This window comes from Poromitra crassiceps (assembly GCF_964638095.1).
Source record: "Poromitra crassiceps genome assembly, chromosome: 15".
In the NCBI taxonomy this organism is placed as follows: domain Eukaryota; kingdom Metazoa; phylum Chordata; class Actinopteri; order Beryciformes; family Melamphaidae; genus Poromitra; species Poromitra crassiceps.
In genome coordinates this window covers 1541276-1556613 of record NC_139634.1, presented here as the reverse complement: position 1 = coordinate 1556613, position 15338 = coordinate 1541276, and the positions used below count along the sequence as shown (strand labels likewise).

Below are 15338 nucleotides of genomic sequence, written 5' to 3'. Positions count from 1 at the left end.
GCAAAATGATTTTAATAGGACATCAACTTGGCGCATCAGGAGTTTGATTTCAACTTCAATAAATGACAGTACGGTAAATCTTTCCATACAAATTCAGAAAACAAGTTAAATTCAGTTGTCTGCTGGTCGCTGGAACAAATCTCATCACTTACAAACAAACACAAGATTTCAAGTCATTGAGGAGTCTTTTATTCTCCTGTTCACTGTTGAAGAGAAAAGCTCAGTCAGGTGATGTGTTAAAAAAGCCATACTGACTGCAGGTGTGTTATTAACAACACTGATACACCTGTAATTAAAGTCAAGTCTCAGGGTTCTGACTAGTTATTACATCTACAACCACTAAGTACTTTCACCCAATATACGTAGAATAGAGTGCATGCTGCAATGAAACGCATCACCAGCAGCACAGTGAACCTCAACCTTTTCAGCTCCAGAACACAGCGCTGACCTCTGACCCCAAATCATCACTTCAATTTGGACTTCTTTTCCCTTTTCAGAAGCGGAACCTCTCGTCACAAGAACAGCTCCTTCCCAACTGCCATCTGCCTCTTCAACGAGGCCGGAAAGCCCCCACGAATAAGGACTTCACCCCTGATGGTAATCCATTATTTCAGATAACTACTAAAGAACACATCAAGTTGTTGTCTTTGGTTGCTTGGCAACGCCAGGCGTACTTATAGCGCATCCTTCCAAGTGCACTTGATGTTGTTGATGATCTGTGTTCACTGGTGTTTGAGCGCTGCATGTTGTGGATCAGCTCTTAGCCTGCCAAGTCTTCACCATGCTAATGTGTCTGTGAAGAGGCTTTGTTTTTATTGATCGTAATATTGTTATTGCAATATTGTCCCTATGTTCAGTAATGACTTGTTTGGTTATGGTTTAAAACGCTTATTAGTCTCGTTAATATCTGTTCCTCTGCTGCAGCAAAGAGACCATTTCCCCACTGGGATCAATTAAAGTGATGTGTTGACAGAGACACTGCATGAAATAGGCCACGCCCATCACAGGGGGAAAGCTCTCCATTCACTTCCACACACCAGCGTCATTTTCCTTGAATTAAACATAGCTAAAAGCTGTTGTGTGGTGGGGCTGCGCAGACAACAAATGTAAAAAATCGCCAGTTAAAGTTTTTTTTTGTACTCCTGAGCAAAACAAGGAAGCCATTGAGAATTGGTGAGAAGAAAAATATGGATGTTGCTGTCAATGAAGTAAGTTGGAGTGTTCATCTTCCGTATATATATGATCTTTTTGTGCAACACCCGACCATGCACGTGACATAGGAGATAGCCAGGATTGGACGGGAGTTTGTGTTTCCCCCCGTTTTGGGCGTGGTTTCTGAATGATGACGCGCTCCACAGTGTCTCTATGTGTTTATGTCTTACTGATCTGCTTCTGCCTGCTGAGCCTGTGGCCCATGAGAAAACTGACTTTATATTTAGGATGAGTCTTTTTTTAAAGGAGCAGTCACATCTGACATGGCTTACGGTGGCCTGGGAGGGACAGAAATAACGAGGTCACGTCTTGCTAGTGTTGAGTAGTAAGCTAATGCCTACCCCACACTACAGGATAATTTGCAAGATTATGGCCAAGATTCCCCCCTCCCGATTTTCTCGGGGGTGCTCCCGATTTGAAGCGCGTCGGGCAGATAATCTTCCCAAATGATCCTGTAGTGTGTGGGGTTCAAAGATTCACAATCGGGAAGACTGCCTCTTCCCGATTGTGAATCGGCCATATCTAACATGTTAGATATTTACAACCCGACAGGCGATTGCATCTTGAGCAGAGAGCCAGTAGTAGCTGCGTTTCCATTAGTTTTTCGCAAAATAAACTGGTCCACGTCCACCCGCAGCCCCGCACAGAAACAAAGAACGAGGAAATTGTCATCGAGGTGAAATACCCGTGCGTCTTTGAACGGGACGGAAAACTAATGCTATACTGCAAAGCATGTAGCCTACAACAAGCGCTTAGGTCTCATAGCTTCCCGCATCGGCGAGTGTCCCCACGGAAAAGTGAGTCAAAATTAATCAGCAGACGCGCCCCTCCACAAGGCACCTACAGACGGTTTTCGCCTGGCCGTGCACAGTAGGCCTACACCCCGAATGGACGCGGCTGTCTGCGCAAATATTAGTTAAACAAATCCTTTCAGTGCAAATGCATTATAAAAACAAAAAATAAGATTTGTTTAGAAAACGAAATGACGCAAATGTATTATTATTATTATTATTATTATTATTATTATTATTATTATTATCATTATTACTACTACTACACCCGGTGCGCACACTGAATAGGCATTTTAAAAGTTAACGTCGAGCCCTGCTTCCAATGTGAATCTTCGGCATAATCTTCTAGTGTGTGGGGTTGCGTTTGAACAGACGCGATTGTGTGTGTGTCCCAAGATTGAAATGTTAAAAAATCGGCTCTCTCTGTCCTGTAGTGTGTGGGCTCTCAAGATTTTTATAATCTTCAAGGATTTGAAAATCCTGTAGTGTGGGGTAAGGGTGGGAATCGCTGAGTAGCTCACGATACGATATCGTCACGATACTTGGCCCTCGATAACGATATATCACGATACTGCGATACTGCGATATATTGGAAGACGATACATCACGATACCTGTGTAACAAGTGAAAAAAATACCTCTGAAGGCAAAAAATCATGTATTATGCATTTATTACAGAATTGACATGAACTCTCTGAGTTCACTCACTCACTCATACCATTTTCGATACCACGGAGGAAAAGTTACACATTAAGTCTTTTTATTATTACTATTAAAACAAGAAAACCTATATAACCTACCTACCTACCTATATCATTTCTAAAAGTAGATATTAATGATCAAACATTTCCATTCATGTAGCCTACAGTAGTTATGTTTTTGTTTCAACTACAAACATAAATAAAGTCAACTTGAAACTATGTTTCAACTACCACACACAGCATAATATTTTAGCCTGTTTATTAAAAAAAAGAAAAAAAAAAAAAAAAAAAAAAAAAAAAAATTAATAAACATATCGATACTTGGCGCCAGTGTATCGATAACGTATCGCGGGTGGAAATATCGCGATAACGTGGGTATCGATATTTTGTCCCACCCCTAGTGTGGGGTAGGCATAAGCTGATTATTTAATCTATTTAATGTCTAGTGAAGAGCTAATAGTGACGAGCAGAGAAACTGCACCAACATGAAGACAACTACAAACAGATCTGTCCTGCTGCTTTGGCGTAGGCTCAACCTGGCCGAGGTGGGCAGAGTCAGCAGCAATTATTACAACGGGCTACACCACGGCGTACTTAAGTGTAGCCTTATTGACGTGCATACTGCACATTTTTACTTTACATTTGAGCAATAAAGTAGTTATTTGTAATAAACACTGAATCCATTGTTTCAGACATTTCCTATCACATATCCTAATTTTACATTCTACCCAGTGTTCTCATGTCGTCAAACATTTCTTATCAATGTGGTACTTTATCAGACACACAGCTCATTGGCTGTGGCTGTCATTTGTATAATTTGGTATTTGTCATTTGTGATCATATCTCTTAAATAGAATTTTTTTTTGTCAAGATGGAACAGAAGATGAGTCTGCCAATCAAAACTGACCAATCATCTACCCTGCAGCAGACTTACTTTAGGCGCGGGCGGAGCCTGGTCGGCGTGCGCCTCCCCGTCCAGCTCCTCGTCCTCCACGGTCACGCCCAGGTCGTCCTCCACGTCCAGCTCGTCCCCCAGGAGGACGTCGTCAGCCTGAGCCCGGGACACAGGGGCCACGCTGAGGCACAGGAGCGCCACCGCCAGGACAAAACATAACCTCACCTTCTGATCCATGATGATCTGAGAGGGAGAAGAGACGTTCATGTCAGGGTGAAATAAAAAAATACTTCGTTCATTTTTAGATCACATCCCTGGTTATACACTGCACCTATTTATTCAAATGTATGCAAAAGAAAATCCACTAAAATCCAATTTCTTGGGTTTTTCCACATTTTTTCCACATGAAAAGTTCATTCATAAAGAGTTGATTCATAACAGTCATGTAGAGTTTTGTGAAGTCAGGTAGTACTAACACATCTCTACATTCATAACAGTCATGTAGAGTTTTGTGAAGTCAGGTAGTACTAACACATCTCTACATTCATAACAGTCATGTAGAGTTTTGTGAAGTCAGGTAGCACCAACACATCTCTACCTCATTAAGTCAGGTAGAACCAACACATCTCTACCTCATTAAGTCAGGTAGAACCAACACATCTCTACCTCATTAAGTCAGGTAGAACCAACACATCTCTACCTCATCTCAACCTAATATCACCACATGACAGCTGTCCCTCCATCTTCATGGCGAGGAGGAATTCTAAGCAGGCAACATTGATGCCTAGTTGGCTGTAATCTGGGCAGACTTCTGTCCCATAAATGTTCATATATTTGACCAATAAGTATGTAACATACAAAATAAAATAATGTCTTCTTTTAGGGGAGAATGCAAAGCCAGGTAACTCTGGCTTGTTAACATGCATTCCAGTAATATTGTTATTTATTATTCTCGATGCTGCCAATATTTCACTTTAAAGCGTTTATGGGCGATACGGACGACATGTCGAATCGATATGGCTTTGTGCGTCCCTCATTTCAAGGCTCTACGTGTTCAGAATGCTGAATGTCTCAGCAACAACTGCTGACGGCCATATTGTCTCTGTTCACACCCCACATCGTCACATCGTTTAGCAGCGTTTCCCTGGCACCCGTCACCATGGTAACCACTAGGGCCCGTCACCATGGTAACCACTAGGGCCCGTCACCATGGTAACCACTAGGGGCCCGTCACCATGGTAACCACTAGGGCCCGCGGGACACGCACCACCTCGGCTCCTTTAACCTTAATGAGATTACTGCTGCACCCCAACACACACTGTACTCAGCGCATACACACACACACACACACAGTACTCAGCACATACACACTGAAGCCTGTAGAGACTGCAGGTTACTCATCACACACGCGTCTGTCTTTACTTAAAGCAGTAAAGTAATAATTAGCCTCGACTCGTTTAACAACAGACACTTTTGTCAATTCACAGTAGGGATGGCGACAACTGGCACTCATTAACTGATCATTAACCATTATAATTAACAAGATTAAAATGTACTATTTATAGCCTAATGCATTCCCCGGGCTGGCTAAGTTGCACAGGCGCAACACTTATTTATTGAAGCATAAATGCGTTTTTTTTATGCGATTTTCAGCAAATGCTTTAAACATAAAAGTGGTCGTCGTCTGTGAAGATTATCCTGCTGAACACAAACTTTGCCGTTTCATTTGTCCACAGACCTTTGTCCCCATAGAACAATGCCAGTGTCTTTTCCCCTTATGAACCAGCAGCACAGGGACTTCCTGGGTATATAAGCCTATAAAAACAGCACATCCCTGCTGCGGTGCTCTAGAACCCTGGTTGGCTCTCGATCTGAACGGATTATCAAAAAAACAGAAAATAAATGAATGATTAAATAAATGAGCAGCAGCAGCTTGGCTCATATCACACACACATAGCAGACTGCTGGGCTAATGAGCTTAACCTATAAGGGATTAGCATGCCCAGCTAGCGCGACGGGCTAACACAGAGTAATGATGACCAGCGCTAACCGTTAGCTTAGCCTTAAAGTGCCTGACCAAGAGCCATGTGGCCGTTGAGGGAATTAGCCGCAGACCCACGGCAAGGCGAGACTCCAGGAGCCAGAAGCCTGCTGGCGTTTGAGAGTTTGGGTTGTTGGTTAAAGCTGCACCATGCAGGTGTTGCCACTGGGGGGCGTGTCTCCCCCCCCCCACCACCCCACCATGTCTTCTGTGCCTAAAGTCTCATAAAGAGGCCTTTGTGTGTGCAGCGCCCCCCCCTGCTCACTTCCATATAACACTGATAAGAACACCCACTAATACTAATGCAAGAAGACGTCTGACCAGCGACAGACATTAAAAAGAAGTTGGAAGAAGAAGCAGCAAGAAGCTGGTGGTGTGGCGTGGGGGCGTGGCTTGGGGGGCAGGGCGTGGAGTGGGGGCGTGGCATGGCGTGGCGTGCCCTCTGGAGGAAAGAGGGCCACGCTGGGGAAATACAGGGCATAAATACATTTCATGGCACCATTGAATGCATGCGTGTGCCGTCTGGAGGATATCTGGACAGTTCAATCTTCAATTGGCAGATCATCTCTGTAAGCCTGAGGACAGCTGCTGCTTCCTGAGGCTGATCCAGGGCGTGGTCACCCTCCCCCCCCTCCTCCTCCACACCAGTTTCAATTCTCTTTATTCAGCTCTTCTGTATTTGATGGTTCTCTCTGCAGCCACTCCACTGTTTTTTTGCTCACTTCTTTGCTTCCAAGCTGACATGTTTCTCCTTGTGGTTTTCCTCACCTGCACTAATTGGCAATGTTTCTCCATCTTTACACACCACTGTCTTTTAGGGATGGGCATCGAATTTCCGAATAATCGTTGTTATTATCAAGGTCGACTTTTATTATTGAAATTCGAAATTCGAAAAAAAAAAAAAAAAAATTTTTTTTTTTTTTTTAGTGAAATGTTGCATTGTCTCCCCTGATTCTAAGTATAGTCAAATCGCTTGGTTTGAGCAAGTAAAACAATTTTTATAAGCATTTTAAGCAAGGTTTATGGAAAAATTAATGGCAGATGAAATCCCATGAAGAGGGAGAGGGGGTGACTTTGGCACCCCTTTGGCACTCAGACCTGAGCCTACTAAATATTTAATGAACCACTCATGATTGTCAAAACTGTTTTTTATTTTCGAAAATGTCAATGTCATGTAACATGTTCTTTACTTCAGTGGTGCAATGCTTGTTTGAGCTAAAAATCCACAGCAGAAGCTTTTTATATTAATTAATAAAGCCGTAGACTTAGAATCAGGGGAGACAATGCAACATTTCACTCACAAAAAAAAAAAAAAAAAAAAAAAAAAAAAAAAATTTACATTTTTTTTATTTATTTTCGAAATTCGAATTAAATTCGAATTTGGCCAGCGAATTTCGAATAGTGTTTTTGCTAGAAATGCCCATCCCTACTGTCTTTATTCTCAAACTTTACTTGTGTTTCACTGTGTCAACACATTCATGACTATTATTTGCATTGCACTTTTTAAAAAAGTGTTGTGCTTCAACACAGCCAAATAAACTCTAAAAGGAGAACTTCACCGAAAAACATTTAGTTTGACAATTATTGAAAGTTGATTCAAGTTGTGGACCAGTGATGTCATGTGTGCACAAATGACATCACTGGTCCACAACTTAACTCAAATCAACTCAATAACTGTCAAACTAAATGAATGACTGCAAAACTGTTTAACAGCAAGAAGGTGAAACACCTTCACCACCGCACAGAACCAGACTAACCAGACCAACTTCCTCCCATCATGCATCAGTGGCTCACATACCTGAGGCATGTGGAACAGATGGGGGGTAATCAATCATTACCAGTCAATGCTTTTCATTTCATTTCAGTCTAGTGAGCCAACTGATCCAGAGTCTGTGAGCTGCTTCACTTCCTCCATCAGCAGCATAACAAGCAGCCAACTGATCCAGAGTCTGTGAGCTGCTTCACTTCCTCCATCAGCAGCATAACAAGCAGCCAACTGATCCAGAGTCTGTGAGCTGCTTCACTTCCTCCATCAGCAGCATAACAAGCAGCCAACTGATCCAGAGTCTGTGAGCTGCTTCACTTCCTCCATCAGCAGCATAACAAGCAGCCAGCTGGAAGAAGGTCAAAGGTCACAGGGAAACATTCCTGTGACCTGGAATAACCTCATCATGTCCTGGTCTGACTGCAGACAGAAAACTTTGGAAACTCCGTTAATATTCATCTTTGTTTCGTTTTCAAACTACAATGACCATAATTCATTGCACACAACATGACGCAGCACATCTGTGCTCCGGTGAGCGTCGGAGAGTAACATGACGCAGCACATCTGTGCTCCGGTGAGCGTCGGAGAGTCTGAACGAGCAGATGGAGGAACAGGTCAGATAATGTTCACTTTGCAATGCGATTATCTTACAGAAGACAGACCGGCTTCTTTTAGTGGAGAAAAACTAAGCTTGTGTTTAGATGACGACAGTCTCTGCAGAACACGGCAAACTGCCGTTGCGTTCTCACATTTTATTTTGCGTTTATGCACAGCGTTTGTGATAACGATTTGCGTGCTTTGCAGACTGAAGCCGCAAAAAACTCACAACAGCGTCAAGTGAGCCAGAATAACATTGAAACCTCTGGTTAAAACCTTCACAATAACGGTAATTAAATAAACTAATAGCCTTATTGATGCATGTTGCAATGTTTTTTTTGTGCGTGTGATCTGAAATGCACAAGTCAATTTTAACCCATAGTGAGTCCACAGTTCTGTTTTTTATTTACCCAGTTATAAATTACAGCTTTTATTTTGAAGGTAAAACACCTAGCTTCCTCTATTCGGTCTATTTCTAACAGCTTGATTTAGCTTTATAGGATTAGATAGAGTGACACAGAAGTCATGAATGGTAATAAACTGCTCCAGTTTGGATGACAGAATAAAAACCAGTAAAGCAACATAAAAAAGACACGTTTTCTTCGCAGCACAAATTGGGACTTGAGGAAATGCATCTGGCCGTGAGTTATTTAATGCTGGAGTGATTAATAGGCTGTGTGTGACGTTAGTAGCAGGTACTTAACGCAGATTATGTCTTTTTAGCAAATCGTTATATTTGTTGAATGCGATTCATTGTGCCTGTGCCATAAGGCTGTATTGGGCTATAGTTCAATGTTGAATGCTTGTCTATCATTGTCTTCCATGGTGAAGGGAAGGGGGGGGGGGCTGTGTCCCTATTTTCCTTTTCTCGCACCAAGAAGAATGCCGTTCCCGTGTAAAAGGAAGGCACCACTAACGCTAAAAAAAAAAGTTTGCTGTTTTATGCCGTGTAAACGGGGCCTAAATGGCAAAAAAAATCAAAGTGAAACGATAAGAACCAAATGTCCCTGTGAAGCCTCCACTGTCTGCTCCTATCTGTCTCACTATGGCTTCAACGATATGAAGAGCTAAAAATAGCCTCTGATACAGCCTTATAGACCTGCACTGGAGGGGGAGGGGCTCTTTACAGACTGGAGGGGGAGGGGCTCTTTACAGACTGAGGGGGAGGGGCTCTTTACAGACTGGAGGGGGAGGGGCTCTTTACAGTGCAATGAGGTCAGCTCGTACAGAGAGATTCACTTCAATCACTTCAATGTGAGACTGATATCTGCTACTGTCCTGTTTGATCAGATGATACGATGCAGTATGATTATTACCGGTGTTTCCCCTAACATTCTACAGGCCTGGCAGGGCCGCCCGGCCAATGGCGCCCCCCCCAGGCCAGAAAAACAAAAAGTAAAAACAAAAAGAAAAACAATTCTGCTCTCCCCAAAATGTCAATAAACCTTTATGGCATATTATTACAAATACAACAATACTAGTGTTGACAGTAATAGAAGATGCCAAAATAAGCATTTTGCTTTTAGGAGCATCGTGCCAGCGTGCGGCGCTGTTCCAAAACGTGTCAACGTGTGTCGTTGCCTCAGAAGCGCACATCCCATAATACAACTGTTCGCATCGCATCCCATAATAGTATGATGATACTTGGGCTGCCATTGCGAACATAGATGCGATCAGGTTAGCTAAAGTTTAGCATCGCCAGTGAGCGAGGGCCCCCACCGTTGCGGTCGGGGTACGTTTCGAAATCCCTCCAGGCCTGAAAATGTTTCTAGGGGAAACACGGATTACGGATTGATTGTAGAATAGATCAATACTGCACTGGCTGCCTGTGAGAAGTCCTCAACCTCCACTGATCTGACACATTTTGAGTAGGATTATGATTTATTATAATAATTTGTCTGGTTTCAGTGGACAGATTTGATGCTCTAAATCAGGGAGGTTTTTCACGGGGACACACAGTCAGAGACACTTCAGGAGTTTTGGTAATTGTCTCCTCAGCTTGTTGCCTATGAGCACCTTCAGTCCACAAAGAGCCATGTGTCTCCTAAAGCCATGACTCAACCTTCTTCATATCAAGGACCCCTAAATTAGTCCAGTTTAGAGCGATGATGAGATCTGAGAATGTGTTTGTCAGATATAGACTCAGAACTCATGACTGTATTGTAGGTAGAGCTAAGACTGAAACTACAATCAGAAGAGTCATTCTTCTACATTATCTAACCGTGTTGTTAACTTCTTGTGAATTAAATAATGCTGAACTTGATCAGTTTGCTGGAGTCACCCTGGAATGCCCTCAAGGACCCTGGTTGAGCAGCACTGTCGTAAAACCTGCATCAGACCACAGAGGGGCGGTTAGTGTTTAAACTGCTAGACAGACGTGACCGGCTGCTTAGGAATAAAACACTGGGTGACTGTTTCTTCACTGTGAATGTGTCACCAAACTCCACCCCCTCACCCTGGGACAGGTCACAGGGTTTCTCACTGGGACAGGTCAGAGACGACCTGCCCCCTCACCCTGGGACAGGTCACAGCTTGTCTCTCACTGGGACAGGTCAGAGACGCCCCACCCCCTCACCCTGGGACAGGTCACAGCTCGTCTCTCATTGGGACAGTTCAGAGATGACCCACCCCCTCACCCTGGGACAGGTCACAGCTCGTCTCTCATTGGGACAGGTCAGAGATGCCCCACCCCCTCACCCTGGGACAGGTCACAGCTCACCTCACACTGGGACAGGTCAGAGAGACGCCCCTCACCACAGGACAGGTCACAGCTCATCTCTCACTGGGACAGGTCAGAGACGCCCCACCCCCTCACCCTGGGACAGGTCACAGCTCACCTCACACTGGGACAGGTCAGAGACGCCCCGCCCCCTCACCCTGGGACAGGTCAGAGATGCCCCACCCCCTCACCCTGGGACAGGTCACAGCTCACCTCACACTGGGACAGGTCAGAGACGCCCCACCCCCTCACCACAGGACAGGCCACAGCTCATCTCTCATTGGGACAGGTCAGAGACGCCCCACCCCCTCACCACAGGACAGGCCACAGCTCATCTCTCATTGGGACAGGTCAGAGATGCCCCACCCCCTCACCCTGGGACAGGTCACAGCTCACCTCACACTGGGACAGGTCAGAGAGACGCCCCTCACCCTGGGACAGGTCACAGCTCATCTCTCACTGGGACAGGTCAGAGACGCCCCACCCCCTCACCACAGGACAGGCCACAGCTCATCTCTCACTGGGACAGGTCCCCTCACCCTGGGAGCAACAGGTCAAACCGGTCCGGTCGCTGTGGGACCAGATCCTCTAACTCAATCTGACGGGACGAACAGGTCTGGAGTAACGGCTCTCTAGATCTTAATCTGCACCTCAGTGTTGGGAAACATCAGGCTGGAGGACCCTCAGAAGATGAGGGCTGGGTGATACGGTCAGAATCCATTTCACCATAATCATAAGGATCTTTTTCAATATCAATATACCGTATCTAACGAACAAATGTGGCTCACGTGCAAAACCGCATGTTAAACCATCAAAAGTTGTCATTTTGTATGCGTGTACGTATTGTTAAATATTTTTGTTTTTTCTGTGTTTGTGTCTCGTTTGTTTATTTTGCTTAGGTCTTGTTGCAATTGTTTGTTCAAAATCAGAAATGCCAAAAAAAAAAACTAATCGATGTCCATCCCATTGAACTGAATGTAATGTTAAGATGTGATGTCAATCAAAACTGAAATGTTCACATAATACTTCCTCACAAAATGTTTCACATCTCACTTCCTCTGGGTTTCTAAATAAAACATGCTTGTTCTCGTCAGTTCAGACAGCAGCATTGTGTCATGATAATCACCACATCGTCATGACGATAAGATAAAACCACATCATCCCCATATGATGCCACTGAAAAACCATCAAACACCACATTGAATTAGCACCCGGCACTAAACTCCAACCAGATGTAATGAACGCTCAGCAGCTGTGGAGATTGAACCACCATCACTTAACAGTATTATCATGGAGGGAGTTCACTGCTCGACTCCTGCAGCAGAACTTGATGTTCAAACTGACTTATAAAACAGGGTTGCCACGCCTTCTTCAAATCCAAGGACTTCAAGGCCCGATTCCCCAAATTCAAGGACCCAACACGGCCTAGTTTGAGACATGGATGTTTACACTTGATTCAAGCGCATGTCTATTATCAAAAACGTTTAATGCCTTGATTTTTCTTTTTCAAATTCACAAACTTTCACAGATTTCAAGGAGCCATATGAAGCCTATATAAAAAGGCAGTTATATGGTGAACGTGACCCGGAAAAACAGGCTGAGCAGGCTAAGACCTGCCAGCTGTGTTTAGCCTACAGGAGATTCCACGTCCAGCTGACAGACTATCACCCAGTTAGCCTGAAGGTTAACAAGCCCACTGACACATGTAGAGTCTGAGCCTGACAGGGGCCCAGGCATCTGTCTTTGGTGTGAGCCGAGTCCAACAGTAAATAAACACCTAGTAAAGATGTCTTTGTACTGGACATCTAGTAAAGATGTCTTTGTACTGGACATCTAGTAAAGATGTCTTTGTACTGGACATCTAGTAAAGATGTCTTTGTACTGGACATCTAGTAAAGATGGGAAATCCAGGCTTTCGACAGCCGTTAAACAGTTGACATGTCCTTTCTGTTCCTCTGTCAGGATACAGAGGCCAGGTTACAAACAGGGAACTGAAATTCACTACTACACAAACAGGCGTCAGTCAGTTATCTTACCGACTATCCCAATGACAACTTGTACAAATTACAATAACCGCTCCAGAGGGTCCTCAGCAAATGGATGAATTACCATTATTTCATTTACAAGAAACAAACACAATCAGAGAATGTAGAACTACTTTGATAATAGTTTGTCATCTCTCTACCTACCTACATACAGTACAAATAAATACAGATAGTCGTGGAGTTCTGGACAAAATCCTATCTAGCAATACAAATAATGTCAGATTTGGGTCTAAAACACAGAAGAGCAAGCAACATGGTTTATTTATAGCGACAATATTTCTACTTCTGGTTACTTTTTCCACCACTATTTTATGGTCCTATGGAAAAACATTCCCTAAACCTTAGGCTAATATTACATTTCCTATCTGAGGTTCACACGCTTTTAAGTCGTCTTTGCCAGTTTTGACTTGTCTGCTTATTTATTCATTTCACGGTGTTTTAAGCACTTTCCCCACATAACGGGCTGCTTTTCCAGATATTCCAGTAGTTACATTTTGAAACGTTAAATTCAGAACTGAGAGGAGCCTGAGGCTAAAACCAAACTACACAGGTTTGAACACAGTAGACTACTAGACAGAACCGTCTTCTGTGCTAAATGATACAAAAACACGGCATTATCTTGTGAACGTGGGCTTCTCTGGTGCATCCTTCTTATATTTACAGTTGTTGATGCATTTTTGACCCGTGTAATAATGTGTTTATTTCTTGGTTCCTGGACTGAATGAGAGCTGAGGCAGTAGTGGTGAAACGTCTGCAACTCAGTGGGAGCAGCCTGGCTAACGTTAGCTTAACTAGCGTTAACGCTAGTTAAATAAACGGTTTTCTCATCTGAGCCGCGTCAGTTAGCATTATGTTCAACACGGCTCATAGTCTCATTTAAAACACTGAGTTTAGCAGTGAATGAGACGTCTGCAAAGGCCAAACACAGCACTGCAACGGGCTAGCCGAGGGTGCTAACTAGCTAGCTTAGTGCTAATTAGCCACTCAGTGCACGCGGAGGAGAGCAGCTTCACCTGGACCAATAAGCCCTGTTATAATGTGCACACATCAGGTACACAGCTGCTATGTCAGCGAAATGTTAGCGCTAAGTTAACGTTACAAGTGTGAGGTAAAGTTACGGGTAAATCTCAGTCAGAAGAAGTGACATTTCTCCGTCATCACTCACCTCCGACTCTCTTGATGTGACCGCCTGCTGGAACTACAGATGGTGTCACGTGACGGGGTTTTGGCAGCAGGACCCGCCTTCCTCGGTCGCCGATTGGTCCACAGCGACGGGATTTTGACGTTTCCTGGCAACTGTCAAGATGTGATTGGTCGCGCCGAGTGTCCGTCAAATGACACGGCTTTCACGCCTCCGATCTGAAACTCGTGGACGCCGATGATTGGTCCAAGCTGTAAGAGGAAGTGTCTGCTGATTGGCTCTTGTAAGACAGATACAATCCCTGCATAATGAGATTATGGTATAGCAGTTTAGATATAAGACATTAAAATACAAATTATAAAATCTAAGATTCATTTTATAACAGACGTTTAAATCATTGATGACAGAGAAGATTTAAAGGAGTGTTCCAAACTGTTCCTTCTTTCCTTTCTCCTCTCTCTCGTTTCACACACACGCACATGCGCACACACACACACACACACACACTCACACTCACACACACACACACACACACACACACACACACACACACACACACACACACACACACACACACACACACACACACACACACACACACACACACACACACACACACACACACACAGTATTAAAAATGAATTGGATCATTTCCAGGTTTTGAATAGTTTGGGTATTTGAAAGGATGTCTGGAAAAGTCTGGAAAATGTGGTCCAGGTCCGATACACACGTATAGCTTTGTATAGAGCCACTTTGAGTCCACAGTTTGTGTTGATGTGAAGAAGAAGAATGTCTAGATAGAGATGCTCTTATGACCCAGCCGCTGTCAGCATGCATTATATCAAAATAAAATAAATACACTGCACCAAAATCACATGCAGTCAAGAACATAGGGTCTGCCTGGAGTTTTAAAATGGAAAACATGTAGGAACCCTGCCAATTATATCTCACATTCTTCTGATATGATGATATGACCTATCAAGATGTCTGCATAAATTATATTGAACACCAGACAACATCTTCAAAACAAATCCAAGTCTGGAAAAAGTATGGAATGTTTTAATTGAAAATGTGTGAAGAACCCCGACTCTGTTGAACCTCGTGACCACGTGACGACATGTGACCTTCATCCCTGTGACACAAGCCGGCAGACAACAAAGGCATTTTACTTTATTAGTCACTGATCTGAGGTCTGTCTGACCCCTGGCCCACGAAAAACATTCTTAAGCAGCAAATCTTTCAAGCGTTTTCAACTTAGTTTTAACACAGAGTCTATTCTGCTCTTGAAAACCAGTCAACTGTTAGATCAGATACAGCTGCAGATCAGATACAGCTGTAGATCAGATACAGCTGGACCAGTTTGTAGTTTGTAGAGTTTGAATGAGGCAAAAATCTCCTGAAAGCTGACATTGAACTCATTGGTGAACAGATT

General features: G+C 43.7%; 1 protein-coding gene across 5 annotated transcripts in view; it reads right to left on the bottom strand.

The window, feature by feature from the left end:
• Nucleotides 1-13952, bottom strand: part of canx (calnexin) — a 37115-nt gene extending 23163 nt beyond the window's left edge. For 4 of the 5 annotated variants that reach the window (XR_014553378.1, XM_083652103.1, XM_083652105.1 and 1 more), the window contains exons 1-2: nucleotides 13931-13952; nucleotides 3638-3841 (exon numbers count right to left, since the gene is read on the bottom strand). Coding sequence is in view for 4 of the 5 variants with exons in the window: in XM_083652103.1 (XP_083508229.1) it covers nucleotides 3638-3835 (198 nt within the window). In the remaining variant the exon portion in view is untranslated. Of the gene's footprint in view, nucleotides 1-3637; nucleotides 3842-13883; nucleotides 13910-13930 lie in introns of those variants that run through there. The other variant, XM_083652104.1, reaches the window with a different exon arrangement.
• Nucleotides 13953-15338: the final 1386 nt, after the last annotated feature.